At 33.2% G+C, this 24,558-nt stretch overlaps 2 protein-coding genes and 2 long non-coding RNA genes across 31 annotated transcripts in view; 1 reads left to right on the top strand and 3 right to left on the bottom strand.

The window, feature by feature from the left end:
• Window positions 1-391: 391 nt before the first annotated feature.
• LOC127737370 (uncharacterized) lies at window positions 392-11,057 on the bottom strand. The gene is made up of 5 exons (XM_052247984.1): window positions 11,012-11,057; window positions 10,142-10,189; window positions 7,622-7,975; window positions 6,234-6,563; window positions 392-1,075 (listed from the first exon to the last, which is right to left on the bottom strand). The coding sequence occupies exons 1-5, from the start codon at window positions 11,040-11,042 to the stop codon at window positions 843-845; spliced, it is 996 nt and encodes a 331-aa protein (XP_052103944.1). The 5' UTR covers window positions 11,043-11,057; the 3' UTR covers window positions 392-842.
• A 774-nt stretch (window positions 11,058-11,831) lies between these two features.
• LOC127737372 (uncharacterized) overlaps window positions 11,832-24,558 on the bottom strand; it is a 32,074-nt gene continuing 19,347 nt past the window's right edge. Inside the window, exons 7-8 of one of the 3 annotated variants that reach the window (XM_052247987.1) lie at window positions 14,925-15,015; window positions 11,832-12,406 (exon numbers count right to left, since the gene is read on the bottom strand). In XM_052247987.1, coding sequence (XP_052103947.1) covers window positions 12,384-12,406; window positions 14,925-15,015 — 114 coding nt within the window. In that variant the 3' untranslated portion in view covers window positions 11,832-12,383. The remainder of the gene's footprint in view (window positions 12,407-14,924; window positions 15,016-24,558) is intronic. The other 2 variants (XM_052247985.1, XM_052247986.1) reach the window with 2 other exon arrangements.
• LOC127737373 (uncharacterized) lies at window positions 16,699-23,860 on the top strand. Of its 26 annotated transcripts, none has more exons than XR_007999461.1 (8): window positions 16,699-17,098; window positions 17,833-17,959; window positions 18,024-18,054; window positions 20,735-20,861; window positions 20,926-20,956; window positions 21,679-21,804; window positions 22,942-23,197; window positions 23,293-23,860. It is a non-coding gene; the product is annotated as an uncharacterized LOC127737373 (long non-coding RNA). The 26 variants fall into 26 exon arrangements; XR_007999464.1 differs by lacking the exon at window positions 16,699-17,098 and having other exon boundaries at window positions 17,744-17,959; window positions 21,679-21,709; window positions 21,774-21,804; XR_007999462.1 differs by lacking the exon at window positions 16,699-17,098 and adding an exon at window positions 22,368-22,558 and having other exon boundaries at window positions 17,744-17,959; window positions 21,679-21,709.
• On the bottom strand, window positions 18,773-19,593 carry LOC127737374 (uncharacterized). The gene is made up of 2 exons (XR_007999473.1): window positions 19,412-19,593; window positions 18,773-18,877 (listed from the first exon to the last, which is right to left on the bottom strand). It is a non-coding gene; the product is annotated as an uncharacterized LOC127737374 (long non-coding RNA).

Raw genomic sequence — 24,558 nt, forward strand, 5'->3', positions numbered from 1 at the left:
GCTGGAATGTTGCTACATAGAAATGGAAAGTTCACAATTGGGAAGCTGAAATCATCTCTTTTGTCGTAAAGTTTTGTTTTCAACCGACACTCATTGTCAATTTCTAGTTTTAAGTCAAGATATGAGGCAGACTTAACTGTATCTGTAGTTTGGTCCTTTTTTAAAACTGTTCGGATCATATGCCGAAATACGTATAAAACTAAGAAGATGTTGTACGATTGCCAATGAGATAACTATCCTCCAGTGACCAAGGGACGATGTTTCAAATTGATATATATATATATATAAAACTTCAGGTCACCACACGGGGTTCAACATTGAGCACAAACCAATGCCGTAGAGTAATTGCACATGTATTGCATGTAAAAGAAAAATTCATTTTAAATCCGCATGAGTAAATGAATGAATTTATTTCAATGTGTAACCTCTAAAATAACAATCTGTAATTATTCAGTTTCCATAGGCTCACTATGCTGTGTTTATAATGCCATTATGATGAATACATAATTATATACAAAAGAAAAAAGCAAAGTGTATATTTGTCGACGCCTTATTTTTATCTTATTGTGCGACATGTAGTCCGTTGCAATTGTTGTGTCCGTAGATATAAATCTAATGCTCAATTACAAGCGTAACAAACACAATGTATAGTACAGTGGTGTGTAATTTGTTCACACTATATTGATAGGAAAATTTTAATCGACAAAAAAGCGAAAGATTTTCATTAGAATCATGAGTATCTGATAAGATAACGCTATTTTTTCCAATTCCCTGAATAACAAAGCATTATGGTATAAGATAATCCAATTTAATAGTTGTTTTCAGAATACTCATAAAATACATCAGCTACAAGATGCTCTTTCTTCCAACAGTTTAACCCTTTCATTTTGTTCGTTACATTCTCCTGGTAAATTGTTTGTATGATCACATGTGCATGAATTAGTGTTGAAATATGTTGACGGTGGACATGGTCTCGTGTACAAGTCTCCGTTGTAACATCGATGAAATATATTACATATTTTATGGTCAAACCAGTAAGAATCCCCAATTTCGTCGGGACACTTAAATATGCAATCTAAAACCAAACAAAAAAATGAAAATTAGTACCAGTGCTATTCATCAAACTTATGAATATAACTGATCAATCCTTAATACCATTATAATACATGTCGTCATAATTAAATAAGGTTTTGTGTTTAACCTCATTATGAAGCATGCAAAATATTATTTTAACGATATCATTACAATTTTGTTATGAATACAACTTTGATAATTATATCTGTTTTGGTCTAAATTGATCACTCTGATCTTATTTGGAATCATTTGATTTCGTGGTTCTCATTAATCTTTTCTTTATAGCGATTGGTTGCGTTAAATAAAGGCAACAGTAGTATACCGCTGTTCAATAGTCATAAATCGATTAAGCGAAAACAAATCCGGGTCACAAACCAAAACCAAGGGAAACTCATCAACAATAAGAGGAAAACAACAGAAACACTGAACTGCTACAAAAACAAACATATAAACGGACTATTTGATAACAACTGCCATATTCCTGACTTGGTACAGGACATTTTAAGAAAAAATGGTTGGTTGAGCCTGGTTTTATGGCTAGCCAAACCTCCCGCTTATATGGCAATGTTAAAAATACCTCTAAAATGACAACATTACATGACAGGGATATAGTACAAATAAACGCTCAGAGAACACTCAGGACAGAGAAATACGTTAATAAATAATATAATAGAACATTGCAACATGTAAACCACAGAATATCAGCAGACACCTCCCATGGATTTACGACAGTACACCAGCACATCACAATAGAATTATGAACTGTGTGTCACACGAATGTATCAACGCCACAAAACGTGACTTATTTTTTGTGACGTTTATTTTATCACAGGTAAATTTCTAAAAATAGAATATAAAATGGCGATTGAGTTTGTAATGGTGTTATTTTATGTATTGTCTAACCATTACAAGAATATTATTATAGAATTGTGTTTGTAATGGTGTAATTATTTGTATTTTCTAACCATGTCGGTTTTTCTTCTAAATCAAAACTGTGTAAAAACAAATAAATCCTGCGCATATAGTTGCTTTAAACTAAAAATCATATAAATGAAAACCTATACTGAAATTAAACGCATGTGTAAATGAAAATAACGCTCTATAAATTTCGTGTGTCCGAAGCGCTTTTCTGGGTCAACCTTCATCTGGAGCGCTCAAACCTAAATATTTGAAAGCAACGTATGTTAAAGTATGTAAGAATGTTAGAAGCTATTTGACAAAAATGGACATATAAGGAATAACCAAATTTTTTTTAGAGTCAACTGTGCCTGAGTGAGAAGAAATCAAATTCTAATGCAATTCATTTGGAACGTTAATTTTCATTGGACGTTGACAGATATTTTGAAGGGGTATATTTCACGTTCTACCAATCCGTAACTAAGGAAAGCTACCATTTTGAATTCTGAATTATTTTGTTATTTAATTTCTTAAAAAAATAAACAAAAAAGTCACATTTTGTGCCTCAAAATCTTTTTTGTCACTATTTAAACCATTCAGAAGCGCATGAAAGGTATAAATACGTCTAGTAATATGTGTGACATCGGGAGTATACCTTTGACGTCACATTGTTTAGATGCCAAAGATTATGTAACAGTTTCGCGGACTTTTTCATTTATGGCATTTTTAAGTCAAAATCTTTACTGAAATGGAATTTATTTTAATGTGGCATTAGAATGGAAATAACTGAATTGTATTTTAAGCTTGGTCTTCGTAAAACTTGATTGTACTTGGCAGTAAAATCTACGTTTTACGTAGGTCAAGCTTAAAATACAATACAGTTATCTCCTATATAATGTAAGCACTGACGTACTTTCTACTGAGCTGATGATACCCCGTCGCGGACTGACAGTCCATCAGCACGGGTATCAACCCACATCTAGTATACGAAAATAAGACATATTTTTTTAAGTTTGAATCGATCGTGATTGATTCCTTCATTAACATAACATGAGATTTAAACCACGGTAAACAACTGTTGTCTTTGATTCATTGATAGCATTGCATGGTTCCAAAACCTTTAGATAACCATGGTCTGCATTTTGTGCACAATTTTGATAGGGTCTTCATTTATATACCTATCGCAAACACTTCCGTTGGTAAATAAATATTGCACCACTGCAGTACAAACATTTCTTAAAGATTTTGGCATCATGAGCTAAATTTCATGTTTTTGCAACTATGATGATATTTGACATAAATGTCCGTTTTACAGACATCCATTATAGTACTTTAATGGAAATAAACAACTGTATTCTTCCAAATAAAACAATATTCCTGCAGATTTAGATATTATTACACCATTTTACGTTTTAGGTTTTGAAGACGGGCCACGAAGTATGATTTTGACAATTCTTGTAAAGTATACATATATGTTTCTTATAAACACAACATGTATTTTTTTTTACTTTTCTGTTGAATATTAACACAAAAAGCATCCGGAGATAAATTTTCTAAAATGACTGATTATTTATATACTTTCCTGTTTTATTACACAGCTGTTCTTTATTTATTTTGTATTTTTTTTTTTTGTTTTTTTTTTTTTTTTGCTGTCTTCTCATTAATTTCAGAGCTTTATTCCTTTTTATTTGTTTGGTGATTTTTATTCTTATTTTTTGTTTTACATAAAAACCATTTTGAGGGGTCTTGATATCTTGGATTTCTATCTATTTGCTTCATCAATATCTATATTGTAAAAAGATACGTGTAGTCTTCATTATGCTATATTTGTATAAACTATTCCTTCATGTCTTGATATCATTTGCTAGACAAGTTTTTAGGATTATTAAAGTCAATCTGATTAAAATTAGATCTTTCACTTTGCTCCTTTTGATTTGTTTGTCACTGATTGTAAAAACTAAAAAAAAAAATAGGCTTATAAGTCGGTACGCCAGACGGCCGTTCAGTCTACATATGACTCATCAATGGCAATCGTATCAAAACATTTGATGGCAAAATAAAAGACGAAGTTGAAGAGCATTAATAACACAAAATTAGGAAAATTTGTACCAAAAACAACTACGGGAATCTATACCTTGGGTGATACTATAGTGTTTCGAACAATTCAAAATTATATAAACAGTAAGTTAACAGAAAATTAACAATTCAATGATGTGTAAGATTAGAAAACATCACTTGTGTCTAGATGATCGTGTGTGCAAATTTGTTATCAACCAATCGTTTGAAAACTCGAAGGCACTTTGTTTACGAATTTTTACCCATAGATTGACATAAATTGGAATGACATATTACAGTTATTGTACTTTTGCTTAAAGGGGCACTAGCTACGAGATATATACAAAATCTTATGTATGATTTTTTTTTGTTCAATCATTAATGAAAGTGAAATAGTGAAATAATAATTCGCTTTTAGCAGCCAGTATGGTTCAATTTTATCAAAATAAGCTAAGAAACGTTGATGATGAATTATTCACTTGCAAGTGAATAATTCGACCTCATTGATTCCGTATTCATGTGAACTTCAATTTAACCCCTTAGCTAGAGATGGATAACGCATGCATTGTGCGTGTTAGGTTATTTAAAGGAAAAGAATGTCAACATTGAAAGTGAAACAAAGGTAAATCATTTGATTTACTGATTCGATCCGCAAAAAATCATTGTTATACAGGTAAAAACGATGATTAACATATATTTTTAATCTATAATATGAAATTAAACAGACCTAGAAAAATCCAATTACACGAGTTCACTTTCTATTTATATCTATATTTATGTTTATATCGCTTATATGACCATTGGAGGTATTCGGAGGTCAACTCGATAATTAATTAGATGGTGTTCAATACTAAAATACACACGAAACGAAGCTACATATTATCGAGCCCATGCCCTGTAAATTGTTTATTTTAGATTTTTTATAATTTGGATAAATGTTTTACATAGTTATAAATCAAATATGAGAATTTGAGTCCAATCGGTGAACATGAATTTGAGCTAATGCCCCTTTAACCTTCATAATAAAGTGCATGGAATTGAAATAATGGCGCGAAATCATATGGTTAGAACATAGAATTTCTGGACTATATTCGGAAATATTTCTCAGTTTACTCGACAAAATTTTTGATAGTTCATAGGAAATAATATCATAACTTTTGAAGGTAGAAATTCGATTGGATTCTGAAAGGTCACTAGAAATCGCCCGATATGGAATGTTTACAGATCTTACAACATGCGACAAATATACCTAATATGCATAGTGTTATTACTACCACTAGGTCAATAACTCTGCTGGTGGACAATCATTCCCCAAGGGTATCATCAGCCAAGTAGCCATAAACGTTGGTTCTGGCATGAACATACGGATTTCGATTGCAATTTGCTATTATTTAATTCTGGAAATAATTTGAAATTAAGAAATATATTACTCTCCTGCAAAGCTCTGATTCATTGTCTGGATATGGCTATGCTTTATGTCCTTTTTGGTTTGATCAGTTCATCAACGTTATTATTAAGTTTTGGATTTCAAATATTTTGTCCTCCAGCATCTTTGAAGAGACGTTAATTGTTGAAATGCACATCTGGTGTAGTAAATTTGGTACCACTTATGTTATTTCTAACACTTAATCGATACCTCTGTTGGTGGACTGTTATTCCCCTAGGGTATCATCAGCCAAGTATCCAGTACTTCGGTTCTGGCATGAAAATATGGATATCGTTTAATTGAAATTCGCTGTTATAAAATGGGGGAAATAATTTGAAATGAAGGAATGTACCTCCCGCATGCAAAGCTCTAATTCTTTGTCCGGATTTGGCTATACTTAAGTTCATCAACTTGGTTTGATCAGCTCTTCAACAATGGTATTAGGTTTACATTTTAAATAGTTTGGTCTCGAACATTGCTTTAGGGACATTAGTTGTCATAATGCGTATCTGGTGCATTAAAATGAGTACCGTTAATGGTATGTTATACCTTACGGAGCAAAGAGAAAGATCTGATTTTAATCAGATTGTATTACGATGAAGCATATTTGAAATGTGACAAGGGAATTGTTTCTGTTACTAACTTTGCACTTTATTGTTAATGTATGTTTTTTATCGTCGGAGAAAAACTCTTGAGAGCTTGTGTTTTATAATAATGTTATATAAAACCGAAATAGATCAAATTATTTGATCTTATCTAATTTGAATCATGTATTTCATACCTCTGCAAATTTCATATGCAATCTCCTTTTTATCATCGACTGTTTGGTTACCTGTCGTTGGCCGACATGCAATGCTATTTAGTGAGGAATAAACATTCTCTGGAATTGTTCCTGTGCATTTAACGGTCCATCCGTCATTGTCATTGTAGTTTATTATACAAGTAAAGTTGGAACCAAATATAGGTTGTGACTTTGAATTGTCTCCAATAAAGACACCCAACAAAGTTATTGGTGCAGGCGTACACGCACTTTGTGCAGAACAAGATACTTCATAAAAACCACCTGAAGCATTGTTTTGTTTTACTTGTAAGCTTACATCAGAAACTTTGCCTGCAACAGATAAGATAATATTTCATCTCATGTTGAGGGTAAAAAAAACATATGCAAAAATGTAATAATACATGTTAGATAGTATTTTTATTACTGTCTTGTCATATCTTGTTTTCCTGATGTATTCTACAAATGACTCCATATCTGTTCCTATTTTTGAAGAAGCGGGAAAAAATTAGAAATCAAATTAGTATAAAAAATAGTCAACACGCTAGAATGACTTCTCTCAACATATTTTGCAGTTATCAATTATGCTGGCGAGACATTGCAAACGCTGAAATGTCTCGTTTGAATTAATTATTGATGATAACTGAATTATTTAGGTCAGTTTATCCCTGTAAGACAGACATGCACATCTTATATTGATTTATAAAATAGAATCAGTTGACACAATAGTCATCGTGATTTAAAACTGATCATGTTGAATAGTTCTCAGGGAAAAAATTAATCATTAAGAAATGAATTATTAAGATCTAAGGTTACAACTTCCTCAGGCAAAGTTGACCTTAGATGGATTTGGCTATACTTTGTATGTCCTTTTTGGTCATTTAACTCATCAACTTTTTAAACATCCTTTACTTTTAAATATTCGTCTTTGAGCGTTCCTGTTGAAAGTAAATATAGAAAAGCTCTTCGGACGCATGCAAATTTATAGCGTGTCGTTTTCATTGTTTAAAACCACACATTGTGTTATAGAGTTCATTTATGGACCAACCCTTAATAGCTATTCTTTATTTTAAATTCAATTAGGTAGATTGAATCAAATAGTCACTACACTTATAATTAATGATAGACTATTTTTATTCTTCTTGAGAAGCTCCTGAATAAGGTATGCATCAAACGAATAATAGCACTGTTATACCTATAGGATTGCAGAAGGTCTATTGAAAACAACATAACAAATATGCGTTCGCTAAAAACATTAAGCAACTTGATGGACCAGTTTCTGAAATATTTTGCTTAAATCATAATTATTTTTGAAAACTATGATATCTTCCTAAAACAAGACATATGTGTCCAACTAAAATGCTTACTGAACAATATAAGTTATTACATACTTTCAATTGTTAGGAGTTCTGTGTGTTTGGATACTTCAAACTCATGTGTACTGTTAATCGCCGCCATGAAGATAAAGGTATACTCCCCACCACTATCACACTTTACAGGTTCCCTTGTAATATTGACGTGTGCGGGCGACGAATCACCGATGTTGCTTAGTACTGTAACGTTCCATCCCTTATGTGCAGTTTCCATCTTTGTAAGGCTAAAGTTGAAAACTTCATCGGATTTGTAAGATCCATACTGTGGTTTGTAATTAATGTATAACTTATCAAGCTGGTATGATACAGGAATCATGCAATTAATTGTAAAAACATCTTTGAAATGGATTTCTTCTTGCGATCTGAAACAGTCTGTAAAAATATAAAGAACATAAAGGTATTGAATTTTGCAGGATTATATTCCAATTTCTGTATTTTGAATGCTACTTAAAAGACCGACTTACGGGTATTTACATTATTTATAAATTTCCCATCAAAGTGTATCATTTTGATTCAATACTAGAAAACACCCGCGAAGAATTTTATGTAAAAGATTTTATGACTGGAGAATTTCAGGAAAGTTATCAGAAGTCATAGGTACTTGGGGAAGGACAATTTTCCAAAGTCCGTTATTTTTTGTTTTCTGTTTATTTCAATTATTTTCGCGTTTTTTTCTGTACACTATGAACATACTTATACTATAGATAAAGCGTATTTGCTATTTACTATCAATTCCAAGTTTAATATCCACGGTGGTCACTGATATATTATATACAGACTCTCTATATAATATATCAGTAACTGCCGTGGATAGTAAACTTGGAATTGATAGTAAATAGCAAATACACTTTATTAATAGTATACGTATGCATAATCATATTAGTATAGTGTACGTATACATAGTTGACATAAAAACGCGAAATAACTGTCCTGTCCCCAAGTATTTATGAAAATTATGTATAATTTTAAAACAGTCCTAAACGGAAGTCTTGTCTATGACTTAAAAGCTCATACGATGACGGAAACAATAAACGAACACCTTTATTTTTGTTTTTCTCCCAAAATAACCCAAACTGAATAATCATAAGCAAGGATGACAAATGCGACTATGCATGATACCTATAGAACATAGAAACATGATGATTCATTTATTGTGGAAGGAAGAGAAGCGACACACAAAATGAGGTCTCCTCATTTAATAGTATAGATATTCCAAAGCATTTGCTGTTGTAAATATTTGCTCTACGTCGTTACCACTGTGACGATCCCAGTTAGAAACATTCCACAAACAGCAAATGCTTTGGAATGTATTGAATCAAAATGATACACTTTGATTGGAAATTTGAAAATAATGTAAATACTCATGTCTGCAACTCTCCAAAATGGGTAACATCAGTCGGTATTTTAACTGTTCTGATTAGCTCCAATCCACCTTCTATGGTGACCTATATCTGTTAATTTCCGTGCCAATTGGTCTCTTGTGGAGAGCTGTCTCATTGGCAATCATACCATATCTTCTTTTTTTATAATTACGATACAGTTATGGTTATACATTCTGTTGATATTCATATTTTGGAATGTTTTGCTTTTCTCAGATTGTTTAACACGTCTTCCACTAAATCTGATAGATGTGCACTGATCGCTATTACAGTCTTGAAAAACATGATTTATCAAATGTAAGTAAATGCAACTGATTTTTATTCTTTGTTCTGGTATTGTGTTGTTACACCACTGTATTATGAAGAGGGTTGAGTCCTTGCCAAAATGTTAACCCATTATCATTTAGCATGTGCTTGTCCTAATTCTGGAGCCTGTAATTGAGTTGTTGTCATTTCTTACTGTCTGCCATAATGTTCGTTTACTGCTATAGCATGGTTGATTTTTCCATGCCTGTAGCTTACAATACGTTATCTTTCTGTTACATATTTTGTGTTTTCTCGTACTTTTGACCATAGTTAGATTTTTATAATTTTGATATATCTTTCGTTATAAATTCATTTTGTTGTTGTTGATAATCTAACTTTAAAATGAATTTACAGACAGACAGACAAACAGAATATTTAATTATAGTGTCACATACCAATATAAAACAATACCATACATCATAACATAAATATAAAAATACAAAAAAGATTTTAATCTAAGTTAAAATATCGGTATCCAGCCACGACTGACTTATGAGACACTTTTCAATTAAAGACTTATTCTAAACACTACTCATACTAAAATTGTAAAGTATACATTTCTTCATTGTACGATGTGAAGCATTTTCGTATGAAGTGGAGTATTTTAGTTTTAACTTTCTTATTTTTCCTGTTGTTTCTGTTCTGTTCTTCTCTTCTATTTCTTCATACTAATTTATTGTAAAAGACCCCTGAATGAATATTACTGAGGGTTTAATTACATACTTACGTTCAGTTACGTTAGGTGATTGTAACAGAACCGTGAATGAATATTACTGAGGGTTTAATTACATACTTACGTTCATTGTAACAGAACCGTGAATGAATATTACTGAGGGTTTAATTACATACTTACGTGGAGTTACGTCAGATGGGCGTAATGTTGTTGTTAAAAGGACTTGTGCTGGAATACATTATACATATGAAATAATATTTTGAAAAGAAGTGCGTCAAGGTTAAACATTGCGAAAATTGTTTGAAACAAAAGAATTTTTCAATTACGAAATGATTACCTGAGATCACCTAAAGGGGTTAGATTTGCATTTGCTTTAGTTTTCAGAGTTGCATTTTGTTCAATTTTAAAATTTTGTGCAGTTTCTTCAATCTTGTCTATCCTTTGTCCTCAAAACCTTGTATTCATCTAAAATTTTCATATTCGGTTTATGGCTACAGAAATTTCTTGGGACAATAAGTTATAAATTGGGGATGTTTAATTATTAGACAAGAGACATTCACCTATCTGTAATTAAATGATGCATTATTATCTGTTATTTTTACTCTTAAACGTGTTTTTAAAGAGTAATATGGCAAACGTCAGATATTAGAGTAGTATCTGCTGACCCTTCCTGGGCAATTGAGATCCTTCCCCAGTAGTTTGTTCGTTTTGCATGCTCAATCTATTTTCAGTAAAGTGTTTATATACTGCTGTTTGTTTTTAAGTTGTATACTTTTTAGCCATCGCGTTGTCTGTTTTCTTCTACTTATGATTTTTATTTCCATTTTGGTATCATCTGTCTGTTTTTATTATGATGATTATAGTTAAAATATTTTGTATAAAATTTATATTGACTACCTTATTTTGATATTTTTTAAATACATAAAAATCAATCGTTATAGATACTTACTTAGATCAGATATTAAATAAATGTTAATTCTTTAAGATTGGCAATTAGTTCTAAACAAAAGTACCGAAAAGTTTGAATATATGTAAAGTCTCCATACTTACGTTCTGTTCGAGCTGCAAATGAATAATTCATTGGTAAATCAAAGCTGTACTTGTAATTGTTTCACGATAAGGGCTTAGATCTACTGATTCAAATATGAGAATTTAGGGGTGGCATACTTTCTATATCAGCTACATTTTAATGCAACTATTCTTTGAAATGGTGTTTTTTTGTAATATAGTTTTATGTGTTACGTGTGTGTCAATTACAATAGGGTTAAGCTTTATTCTGAACTGATTTAAATTGTACATTCTTTTACATGCATTTTATCATTCCACAAATTTGAATTAAACAGAGATGGTTGCGATGTCCCTAATAACTAGTTAAACACGGCTATGTGTTTGATTGTCTTTATAATTTTTGTTTTTTGGGAACCTAGCTTCTTGATTGACAGTTTTTTTTAATTGATTTATAATTTTCTTAGTCTTGGGACGATTTAAAATATTGAAAAGACACCTGTCTATTGTTGTGAACGTATGTTGACATCTAAATTTCAGTATTCGTCAGCTAAATGTCCCTTCAAGAAGTGACCCGAGAAAAACCATTTTCCTTAAAAGCAGCATCCATCTTTAAACGAATTCTTATCAGAAATGCATGCTCTGAAATATCGAACCAACTGGTAGGTATATTTAACAACATGTGTGTGTTGCTGAAGTGTCAAGCAGTTCACCATAGGAAAATCGAAGTCATTTCTCATACCTTAATTTATCTATCAATGATCAATGTCGATTTCTAAGTGCATGTTAAGGTACCAATTAGACCTATTAAATATGTTGCATTAGCCAGAACTTTTTTTTTTCAAAATTGAACTATTGTATCATTAATATAAAGTCTAAAGGGATACATGTGATCAACACAAACTTAATTTTCCAGTGAGGTGACAGCATGTTTATAGCGGACCATGAATTAAATGATAATGCTAGTTTTTTATTTCATTTGTTTTGAGAAACCCTTAACTGATTGATTCATTACTGATTTATTTTAGTTCTTGGCAAATATTTCATGGATATTCAGTAGAACCCCTTAAATGAATATGCCTCATACGAATAAAGGTATACGTCAGCACAATGAGAGGCACAGTAAGTGTCAATAGGAATGCCAATCGTCTGTTAGAATAACACATCCACCATCATAACAAATAGGTGGGCAATAGAAAGTATGCATAGAATCAGTCAATCAAATCTTGATAAAAAAAAGTTTACAAATTTCAACGACCACACTGTGACAACTAAATTCAAATGTGAAAGCTTATGTTAGATGTAACACGTTGATTTCCTAACGAAAATATCCACATCTGTTTTCTAATGTTTCACATAGATATTTGTAGCTGTTTTCATTCAAAATGAACACTCTTTGCGTTAACAGTAATATATGTTACTCACGTTCTTGTAATTTTGCTGAAAGGAAAAACATAAATGTTTTATAAAGATGTAGGTTAATGATACAACGATAGTAATACGACAAGTAAGCAATACAAAGATTAAAATGTTGGTTGCCTAACAGAAACCTTTTTCTGACCAAATTATTTGATGCCAAAAACGTTATATAGCTTCGCCATCGTCTGTATTGTGTTGTAGTGGATTTAACTATACTAAAATTGAGAATGGAAATGGGGAATGTGTCAAAGAGACAACAACCCGACCATAGAACAGACAACAGCCGAAGGTCACCAACAGGTCTTCAATGCAGCGAAACAAAGAATCAGATCTAAGCATGACGATACACATTTAAGCAGCGTGCTAGGAATATTCAATTCTTCTAAGATACGCCCAAGTGGAGCATGCAGAATTTCTTTCATCTTCGCTGGCCAAGGGTTACGATCCGACCCCTTCTCTGGAGAGATGGAACTGACCACCTTTTTAGGCATGAGAGAAATGGAAACACTTTTAAAAATATTTTGGTTGTTTGCCTTACTTGTAATTGTATGTGGTGCCATTTAAAACGGATTATTAGAGTTTAAGAATAAATGGACTCTTTACGGAAATATAAAAGTTTGTTTCTACAAAATCTTCGATTGTAAAAGTGAAATAAAGTGAAGAATGCAAAGAAATAGGGACAACTCCCACGAATAAATTTGGCGGTGTCATGTTCGATAACTCTGCTAGTGGACTGTAAGTCCCAGAGAGTATCACCAGCTCAGTAGCTCAGTACTTCAATAATGGCATGAAAAAAAGGATATTGTTTATTTGAAATTTGCTTTTATTAAACTTATGATTTTTTTTTCAAATTAAGGGATGTATCTCCGTCATGCTTAGATCTGATTCTTTGTTCGGCTTTGGCTTTACTTTCTGTCCTGTTCGATCATATCTGCTCTTCAACTTTTGTATTACGTTTTGTATTATCATACATTTTGGCCTCGAGCATTGCTGAAGAGACTTTTATTCTAGAAATGAGCATCTGGTGGAGTAAAATGTGTACTTTTTCATGTTATTACTACCACTTGGTCGATGCTTCTGCTGGTGGACTGTTATCCTCAAGGGTGTCACCATCCCAGTAGCTCAGTACTTTTACTTTTACTGACATGAAAATACGGATATTGTTTCATTGAAATTTGCTGTTACAAAACATAGGAAATTATCTGAAATTGTGGAATGTATCTCCCTCATTCATAGCTCTATTCTTTGTTTTGCTTACGCTATACTTTTGATCCTTTTCGCTTATACTGGTATCTGCTTTTTACATTTTGTGTTATATAGGTTTTATATTTGTATACAGTCTGATCACAAGCACCACGGAAAAGAACTTAAATGTGTCAGTTTCACACCGGAAATAATAAAAAAGTTAGAACAAAAGTGGCGACTTTTCGTTCCTTTTTTTAATTTTCCTTGTTTAGGACGGGGGTGTTCCTTATGCCATTTCATGTAGCCTGTGTATTTCCCAAGTCGTTCGCTATGCCAATAATTGTGGTGACGGTTTAGATGGTACATTATTAAGGCAGGGATTTCGTTACCACTCATAACTTGAAAACTTTACTATATACTTTCATAGATACAAGATTTTGTTTTTGAAGTTTTGCTGTTCTTGTTCTGTGATATTGTTTATAGAGTCAGTAAGTTTAGATACGATCAATGTAAACTTATTGTTCCTTTGAATAAACTTACACTTAAAGGTTATCAATTTTTCACTGTGTTAAGATCTTTGAATATTTTCTTTATCTGTACTCATATGGATTTTGTTATTAATTGATTTCGAAATTATTTTCGTCCGAAATAACACCATTATTTGAGCTTAAAATTTGAAACATGAACATGGTTCGATCAACATTTGAATTCCCTTTGTAGATATTTGTATACTTAATTCTAATCTCTGAAGTTTGGTGCCAATTTTTGACATCATTTTCCGTCAAATAAAATGACTCCTTTCTTTAAATAGCACAATATTTTCTCACTTTCCAACTCGGTAAGATTTTCTGAGTTATATGCATTCGCTTTGCAATTAAACGTTTTTTACTGGATAATTAAACAGTTCTTTTCATATTTATTATATATCACGATAAATTCAAGTAAAAAGTTGTGTACCGGTGTATTTTTATCTGTGTATAATATAACAAGTGAAACAAAGTTTTCATCAGAACACTAAAAATAATAAGTTGAGAGATGTTCCGAACGTGATACACGGAACTGGATCGTAGTTTGATATAATCTTTGAGAATGACTTTAGTTACTAAAATTACATTCAACGTTCAAAGCTAAACATAAAAAAACTCCCCTGGCCTTCAGTAGTGTTTTTGTTGCTCAAACTTTATGTTTTTGTGAACTGCTTTGTTTGTTTGTTGTTTTCTGATTTTTTATGTATCTTATTTTGTTTGTTTGTTTGTTTGTTTGGTTTTTTTTTTGTATTTTTTGTTGTATATATTTTTTTTGGGGGGAGGGGGGTATGGTAGCATCGTCTTTCCCTTTGAACTGATCCACTTACGATGAGTGTAGTACAGTATGAAATACACTGTTCCGACAATAGCCACTAATATCACAACTATACCGGTAATAAATTTGCACAACCACACATACTGGAATAGAAAGTAAATAAATAACATGATTACTTAATATTGGTTCTTTTTCGTTTTATCAGCTCTTCAAAGTTTGTATAATGTATAATGTTTTGAATTTTCAAATATTTTGGCCTCTATCATCACTGCATGAAGGTACATTAATCAGTGGTGGATTCAGTGAGGCGTAGAGTACGTACGCCTCCCCTCCTCTTTGATATGAAAATATATCAATCCTGGATAGGCCTCTGTTAATTTTCGAAATGTGCATCTGGTGCAGTAAAAGTGGTACCGAGAATGTTGGCGATCGGAAATTGAAAAATGTTAAAGTCTTATGAAACGAGTGTGCATGTGTATACACCAAACTAAGTCCTCTATGCACGATTTTTTACAATTACTACGAATCCATAACATATAATCGACAAAACATGTTTCATTCAGTGAAAACTTTCCCTACTAATTAACTGTCATGTTTTATTGCCTAGTGTACCTAACGTGAACGAATCATGGAGCACGTGAAAATACAAGTGAGGTGATAGACATACAGTAGAGTGATGCTTAATTTTTAAATATTTTTTTTATGCGTTTCTTTTTGTTAATTAAACTTTGTCATAACAGTTGTCAAATTATTTGGTGTATTCCAATTTTTCTTTCAGAATCAATAAACACTATCTAACTTCCAAGTTTGTTTACCCTTTCTCTATCTAACTTCCACGTTTGTTGACCCTTTCTCTATCTAACTTCCACGTTTGTTTACCCTTTCTCTATCTAACTTCCACGTTTGTTTACCCTTTCTCTATCTACCTTCCAAGTTTGTTTACCCTTTCTCTATCTAACTTCCACGTTTGTTGACCCTTTCTCTATCTAACTTCCACGTTTGTTTACCCTTTCTCTATCTAACTTCCACGTTTGTTTACCCTTTCTCTATCTAACTTCCAAGTTTGTTTACCCTTTCTCTATCTAACTTCCACGTTTGTTTACCTTTTCTCTATCTAACTTCCAAGTTTGTTTACCCTTTCTCTATCTAACTTCCAAGTTTGTTTACCCTTTCTCAATCTAACTTCCAAGTTTGTTTACCCTTTCTCTATCTAACTTCCACGTGTGTTTACCTTTTCTCTATCTAACTTCCAAGTTTGTTTACCCTTTCTCTATCCAACTTCCAAGTTTGTTTACCCTTTCTCTATCTAACTTCCAAGTTTGTTTACCCTTTCTCTATCTAACTTCCACGTTTGTTTACCCTTTCTCTATCTAACTTCCATTACCCTTTCTCTATCTAACTTCCACGTTTGTTTACCCTTTCTCTATCTAACTTCCACGTTTGTTTACCCTTTCTCTATCTAACTTCCACGTTTGTTTACCCTTTCTCTATCTAACTTCCAAGTTTGTTTACCCTATCTCTATCTAACTTCCAAGTTTGTTTACCCTTTCTCTATCTAACCCACGTTTGTTTACCCTTTCTCTATCTAACTTCCACGTTTGTTTACCCTTTCTCTATCTAACTTCCAAGGTGTTTACCCTTTCTCTATCTAACTTCCACGTTTGTTTACCCTTTCTCTATCTAACTTCCACGTTTGTTTACCCTTTCTCTATCTAACTTCCACGTTTGTTTACCCTTTCTCTATCTAACTTCCAAGTTTGTTTACCCTTTCTCTATCTAACTTCCAAGTTTGTTTACCCTTTCTCTATCTAACTTCCAAGGTGTTTACCCTTTCTCTATCTAACTTCCACGTTTGTTTACCCTTTCTCTATCTAACTTCCAAGGTTGTTTCTCTATCTAACTTCCAAGTTTGTTTACCCTTTCTCTATCTAACTTCCAAGTTTGTTTACCCTTTCTCTATCTAACTTCCACGTTTGTTTACCCTTTCTCTATCTAACTTCCAAGTTATTTACCCTTTCTCTATCTAACTTCCAAGTTTGTTTACCCTTTCTCTATCTAACTTCCAAGTTTGTTTACCCTTTCTCTATCTAACTTCCACGTTTGTTTACCCTTTCTCTATCTAACTTCCACGTTTATTTACCCTTTCTCTATCTAACTTCCAAGTTTGTTTACCCTTTCTCTATCTAACTTCCAAGTTTGTTTACCCTTTCTCTATCTAACTTCCAAGTTGTTTATCCTTTCTCTATCTAACTTCCACGTTTGTTTACCCTTTCTCTATCTAACTTCCAAGTTTGTTTACCCTTTCTCTATCTAACTTCCACGTTTGTTTACCCTTTCTCTATCTAACTTCCACGTTTGTTTACCCTTTCTCTATCTAACTTCCACGTTTGTTTACCCTTTCTCTATCTAACTTCCACGTTTGTTTACCCTTTCTCTATCTAACTTCCAAGTTTGTTTACCCTTTCTCTATCTAACTTCCAAGTTTGTTTACCCTTTCTCTATCTAACTTCCAAGGTGTTTACCCTTTCTCTATCTAACTTCCACGTTTGTTTACCCTTTCTCTATCTAACTGCCACGTTTGTTTACCCTTTCTCTATCTAACTTCCAAGTTTGTTTACCCTTTCTCTATCTAACTTCCAAGTTTGTTTACCCTTTCTCTATCTAACTTCCAAGTTTGTTTACCCTTTCTCTATCTAACTTCCAAGTTTGTTTACCCTTTCTCTATCTAACTTCCAAGTTTGTTTACCCTTTCTCTATCTAACTTCCAAGTTTGTTTACCCTTTCTCTGTCTAACTTCCACGTTTGTTTACCCTTTCTCTATCTAACTTCCAAGTTTGTTTACCCTTTCTCTATCTAACTTCCAAGGTGTTTACCCTTTCTCTATCTAACTTCCACGTTTGTTTACCCTTTCTCTATCTAACTTCCACGTTTGTTTACCCTTTCTCTATCTAACTTCCAAGGTTGTTTACCCTTTCTCTATCTAACTTCCAAGTTTGTTTACCCTTTCTCTATCTAACTTCCAAGTTTGTTTACCCTTTCTCTATCTAACTTCCAAGTTTGTTTACCCTTTCTCTATCTAACTTCCAAGTTGTTTACCCTTTCTCTATCTAACTTCCATGTTTGTTTACCCTTTCTCTATATAACTTCCAAGTTTGTTTACCCTTTCTCTATCTAACTTCCAAGTTGTTTACCCTTTCTATATCTAACTTCCAAGTTGTTTACCCTTTCTCTATCTAACTTCCACGTTTGTTTACCCTTTCTCTATTTAACTTCAAAGTTTGTTTACCCTTTCTCTATCTAACTTCCACGTTTGTTTACCCTTTCTCTAACTTCCAAGTTTGTTTACCCTTTCTCTATCTAACTTCCACGTTTGTTTACCCTTTCTCTATCTAACTTCCAAGTTTGTTTACCCTTTCTCTATCTAACTTCCAAGTTTGTTTACCCTTTCTCTATCTAACAAGTTTGTTTACCCTTTCTCTATCTAACTTCCAAGTTTGTTTACCCTTTCTCTATCTAACTTCCAAGTTTGTTTACCCTTTCTCTTTCTAACTTCCAAGTTTGTTTACCCTTTCTCTATCTAACTTCCAAGTTTGTTTACCCTTTCTCTATCTAACAAGTTTGTTTACCCTTTCTCTTTCTAACTTCCAAGTTTGTTTACCCTTTCTCTATCTAACTTCCAAGTTTGTTTACCCTTTCTCTATCTAACAAGTTTGTTTACCCTTTCTCTATCTAACTTCCAAGTTTGTTTACCCTTTCTCTATCTAACTTCCAAGTTTGTTTACCCTTTCTCTATCTAACTTCCAAGGTGTTTACCCTTTCTCTATCTAACTTCCAAGTTTGTTTACCCTTTCTCTATCTAACTTCCACGTTTGTTGACCCTTTCTCTATCTAACTTCCACGTTTGTTTACCCTTTCTCTATCTAACTTCCACGTTTGTTTACCCTTTCTCTATCTAACTTCCAAGTTTGTTTACCCTTTCTCTATCTAACTTCCACGTTTGTTTACCTTTTCTCTATCTAACTTCCAAGTTTGTTTACCCTTTCTCTATCTAACTTCCAAGTTTGTTTACCCTTTCTCAATCTAACTTCCAAGTTTGTTTACCCTTTCTCTATCTAACTTCCACGTGTGTTTACCTTTTCTCTATCTAACTTCCAAGTTTGTTTACCCTTTCTCTATCCAACTTCCAAGTTTGTTTACCCTTTCTCTATCTAACTTCCAAGTTTGTTTACCCTTTCTCTATCTAACTTCCACGTTTGTTTACCCTTTCTCTATCTAACTTCCATTACCCTTTCTCTATCTAACTTCCACGTTTGTTTACCCTTTCTCTATCTAACTTCCACGTTTGTTTACCCTTTCTCTATCTAACTTCCACGTTTGTTTACCCTTTCTCTATCTAACTTCCAAGTTTGTTTACCCTATCTCTATCTAACTTCCAAGTTTGTTTACCCTTTCTCTATCTAACCCACGTTTGTTTACCCTTTCTCTATCTAACTTCCACGTTTGTTTACCCTTTCTCTATCTAACTTCCAAGGTGTTTACCCTTTCTCTATCTAACTTCCACGTTTGTTTACCCTTTCTCTATCTAACTTCCACGTTTGTTTACCCTTTCTCTATCTAACTTCCACGTTTGTTTACCCTTTCTCTATCTAACTTCCAAGTTTGTTTACCCTTTCTCTATCTAACTTCCAAGTTTGTTTACCCTTTCTCTATCTAACTTCCAAGGTGTTTACCCTTTCTCTATCTAACTTCCACGTTTGTTTACCCTTTCTCTATCTAACTTCCAAGGTTGTTTCTCTATCTAACTTCCAAGTTTGTTTACCCTTTCTCTATCTAACTTCCAAGTTTGTTTACCCTTTCTCTATCTAACTTCCACGTTTGTTTACCCTTTCTCTATCTAACTTCCAAGTTATTTACCCTTTCTCTATCTAACTTCCAAGTTTGTTTACCCTTTCTCTATCTAACTTCCAAGTTTGTTTACCCTTTCTCTATCTAACTTCCACGTTTGTTTACCCTTTCTCTATCTAACTTCCACGTTTATTTACCCTTTCTCTATCTAACTTCCAAGTTTGTTTACCCTTTCTCTATCTAACTTCCAAGTTTGTTTACCCTTTCTCTATCTAACTTCCAAGTTGTTTATCCTTTCTCTATCTAACTTCCACGTTTGTTTACCCTTTCTCTATCTAACTTCCAAGTTTGTTTACCCTTTCTCTATCTAACTTCCACGTTTGTTTACCCTTTCTCTATCTAACTTCCACGTTTGTTTACCCTTTCTCTATCTAACTTCCACGTTTGTTTACCCTTTCTCTATCTAACTTCCACGTTTGTTTACCCTTTCTCTATCTAACTTCCAAGTTTGTTTACCCTTTCTCTATCTAACTTCCAAGTTTGTTTACCCTTTCTCTATCTAACTTCCAAGGTGTTTACCCTTTCTCTATCTAACTTCCACGTTTGTTTACCCTTTCTCTATCTAACTGCCACGTTTGTTTACCCTTTCTCTATCTAACTTCCAAGTTTGTTTACCCTTTCTCTATCTAACTTCCAAGTTTGTTTACCCTTTCTCTATCTAACTTCCAAGTTTGTTTACCCTTTCTCTATCTAACTTCCAAGTTTGTTTACCCTTTCTCTATCTAACTTCCAAGTTTGTTTACCCTTTCTCTATCTAACTTCCAAGTTTGTTTACCCTTTCTCTGTCTAACTTCCACGTTTGTTTACCCTTTCTCTATCTAACTTCCAAGTTTGTTTACCCTTTCTCTATCTAACTTCCAAGGTGTTTACCCTTTCTCTATCTAACTTCCACGTTTGTTTACCCTTTCTCTATCTAACTTCCACGTTTGTTTACCCTTTCTCTATCTAACTTCCAAGGTTGTTTACCCTTTCTCTATCTAACTTCCAAGTTTGTTTACCCTTTCTCTATCTAACTTCCAAGTTTGTTTACCCTTTCTCTATCTAACTTCCAAGTTTGTTTACCCTTTCTCTATCTAACTTCCAAGTTGTTTACCCTTTCTCTATCTAACTTCCATGTTTGTTTACCCTTTCTCTATATAACTTCCAAGTTTGTTTACCCTTTCTCTATCTAACTTCCAAGTTGTTTACCCTTTCTATATCTAACTTCCAAGTTGTTTACCCTTTCTCTATCTAACTTCCACGTTTGTTTACCCTTTCTCTATTTAACTTCAAAGTTTGTTTACCCTTTCTCTATCTAACTTCCACGTTTGTTTACCCTTTCTCTAACTTCCAAGTTTGTTTACCCTTTCTCTATCTAACTTCCACGTTTGTTTACCCTTTCTCTATCTAACTTCCAAGTTTGTTTACCCTTTCTCTATCTAACTTCCAAGTTTGTTTACCCTTTCTCTATCTAACAAGTTTGTTTACCCTTTCTCTATCTAACTTCCAAGTTTGTTTACCCTTTCTCTATCTAACTTCCAAGTTTGTTTACCCTTTCTCTTTCTAACTTCCAAGTTTGTTTACCCTTTCTCTATCTAACTTCCAAGTTTGTTTACCCTTTCTCTATCTAACAAGTTTGTTTACCCTTTCTCTATCTAACTTCCAAGTTTGTTTACCCTTTCTCTATCTAACTTCCAAGTTTGTTTACCCTTTCTCTATCTAACTTCCAAGGTGTTTACCCTTTCTCTATCTAACTTCCACGTTTGTTTACCCTTTCTCTATCTAACTTCCACGTTTGTTTACCCTTTCTCTATCTAACTTCCAAGGTTATTTACCCTTTCTCTATCTAACTTCCAAGTTTGTTTACCCTTTCTCTATCTAACTTCCAAGTTTGTTTACCCTTTCTCTATCTAACTTCCAAGTTTGTTTACCCTTTCTCTATCTAACTTCCAAGTTGTTTACCCTTTCTCTATCTAACTTCCATGTTTGTTTACCCTTTCTCTATCTAACTTCCAAGTTTGTTTACCCTTTCTCTATCTAACTTCCAAGTTGTTTACCCTTTCTATATCTAACTTCCAAGTTGTTTACCCTTTCTCTATCTAACTTCCACGTTTGTTTACCCTTTCTCTATTTAACTTCAAAGTTTGTTTACCCTTTCTCTATCTAACTTCCACGTTTGTTTACCCTTTCTCTAACTTCCAAGTTTGTTTACCCTTTCTCTATCTAACTTCCACGTTTGTTTACCCTTTCTCTATCTAACTTCCAAGTTTGTTTACCCTTTCTCTATCTAACTTCCAAGTTTGTTTACCCTTTCTCTATCTAACAAGTTTGTTTACCCTTTCTCTATCTAACTTCCAAGTTTGTTTACCCTTTCTCTATCTAACTTCCAAGTTTGTTTACCCTTTCTCTTTCTAACTTCCAAGTTTGTTTACCCTTTCTTTATCTAACTTCCAAGTTTGTTTACCCTTTCTCTATCTAACAAGTTTGTTTACCCTTTCTCTGTCTAACTTCCAAGTTTGTTTACCCTTTCTCTATCTAACTTCCAAGTTTGTTTACCCTTTCTCTATCTAACTTCCAAGTTTGTTTACCCTTTCTCTATCTAACTTCCAAGTTTGTTTACCCTTTCTCTATCTAACTTCCAAGTTTGTTTACCCTTTCTCTATCTAACTTCCACGTTTGTTTACCCTTTCTCTATCTAACTTCCACGTTTATTTACCCTTTCTCTATCTAACTTCCAAGTTTGTTTACCCTTTCTCTATCTAACTTCCAAGTTTGTTTACCCTTTCTCTATCTAACTTCCAAGTTGTTTATCCTTTCTCTATCTAACTTCCACGTTTGTTTACCCTTTCTCTATCTAACTTCCAAGTTTGTTTACCCTTTCTCTATCTAACTTCCACGTTTGTTTACCCTTTCTCTATCTAACTTCCACGTTTGTTTACCCTTTCTCTATCTAACTTCCACGTTTGTTTACCCTTTCTCTATCTAACTTCCACGTTTGTTTACCCTTTCTCTATCTAACTTCCAAGTTTGTTTACCCTTTCTCTATCTAACTTCCAAGTTTGTTTACCCTTTCTCTATCTAACTTCCAAGGTGTTTACCCTTTCTCTATCTAACTTCCACGTTTGCTTACCCTTTCTCTATCTAACTGCCACGTTTGTTTACCCTTTCTCTATCTAACTTCCAAGGTTGTTTACCCTTTCTCTATCTAACTTCCAAGTTTGTTTACCCTTTCTCTATCTAACTTCCAAGTTTGTTTACCCTTTCTCTATCTAACTTCCAAGTTTGTTTACCCTTTCTCTATCTAACTTCCAAGTTTGTTTACCCTTTCTCTATCTAACTTCCAAGTTTGTTTACCCTTTCTCTATCTAACTTCCACGTTTGTTTACCCTTTCTCTATCTAACTTCCAAGTTTGTTTACCCTTTCTCTATCTAACTTCCAAGGTGTTTACCCTTTCTCTATCTAACTTCCACGTTTGTTTACCCTTTCTCTATCTAACTTCCACGTTTGTTTACCCTTTCTCTATCTAACTTCCAAGGTTGTTTACCCTTTCTCTATCTAACTTCCAAGTTTGTTTACCCTTTCTCTATCTAACTTCCAAGTTTGTTTACCCTTTCTCTATCTAACTTCCAAGTTTGTTTACCCTTTCTCTATCTAACTTCCAAGTTGTTTACCCTTTCTCTATCTAACTTCCATGTTTGTTTACCCTTTCTCTATCTAACTTCCAAGTTTGTTTACCCTTTCTCTATCTAACTTCCAAGTTGTTTACCCTTTCTATATCTAACTTCCAAGTTGTTTACCCTTTCTCTATCTAACTTCCACGTTTGTTTACCCTTTCTCTATTTAACTTCAAAGTTTGTTTACCCTTTCTCTATCTAACTTCCACGTTTGTTTACCCTTTCTCTAACTTCCAAGTTTGTTTACCCTTTCTCTATCTAACTTCCAAGTTTGTTTACCCTTTCTCTATCTAACTTCCAAGTTTGTTTACCCTTTCTCTATCTAACTTCCAAGTTTGTTTACCCTTTCTCTATCTAACAAGTTTGTTTACCCTTTCTCTATCTAACTTCCAAGTTTGTTTACCCTTTCTCTATCTAACTTCCAAGTTTGTTTACCCTTTCTCTTTCTAACTTCCAAGTTTGTTTACCCTTTCTCTATCTAACTTCCAAGTTTGTTTACCCTTTCTCTATCTAACAAGTTTGTTTACCCTTTCTCTATCTAACTTCCAAGTTTGTTTACCCTTTCTCTATCTAACTTCCAAGTTTGTTTACCCTTTCTCTATCTAACTTCCAAGTTTGTTTACCCTTTCTCTATCTAACTTCCAAGTTTGTTTACCCTTTCTCTATCTAACTTCCAAGTTTGTTTACCCTTTCTCTATCTAACTTCCACGTTTGTTTACCCTTTCTCTATCTCACTTCCAAGTTTGTTTACCCTTTCTCTATCTAACTTCCACGTTTGTTTACCCTTTCTCTATCTAACTTCCAAGTTTGTTTACCCTTTCTCTATCTAACTTCCAAGTTTGTTTACCCTTTCTCTATCTAACTTCCACCGTGGTTTGTTTACCCTTTCTCTATCTAACTTCCACGTTTGTTTACCCTTTCTCTATCTATCTAACTTCCAAGTTTGTTTACCCTTTCTCTATCTAACTTCCACGTTTGTTTACCCTTTCTCTATCTAACTTCCAAGTTTGTTTACCCTTTCTCTATCTAACTTCCAAGTTTGTTTACCCTTTCTTTCATCACGGTTTTTCTTCGCACATGCGCTGTGCGGTTGCCGAAGTACTAACGTAAGGTGTGGTTAATTAAGG

This window comes from Mytilus californianus, unplaced genomic scaffold (assembly GCF_021869535.1).
Source record: "Mytilus californianus isolate M0D057914Y unplaced genomic scaffold, xbMytCali1.0.p SCAF_4, whole genome shotgun sequence".
NCBI lineage: Eukaryota > Metazoa > Mollusca > Bivalvia > Mytilida > Mytilidae > Mytilus > Mytilus californianus.

Coding starts and splice junctions, on each gene's coding strand:
- LOC127737370 (XM_052247984.1), bottom strand. CDS start 11,042: ATGAATTATTCATTTGCAGCTCGAACAGAAC. Junction 6,564..7,621: donor AGAACTCCTAACAATTGAAA/GTATGTAATAAC, acceptor TATCTGTTGCAG/GCAAAGTTTCTGATGTAAGC. Junction 1,076..6,233: donor TGCATATGAAATTTGCAGAG/GTATGAAATACA, acceptor GTTTGGTTTTAG/ATTGCATATTTAAGTGTCCC.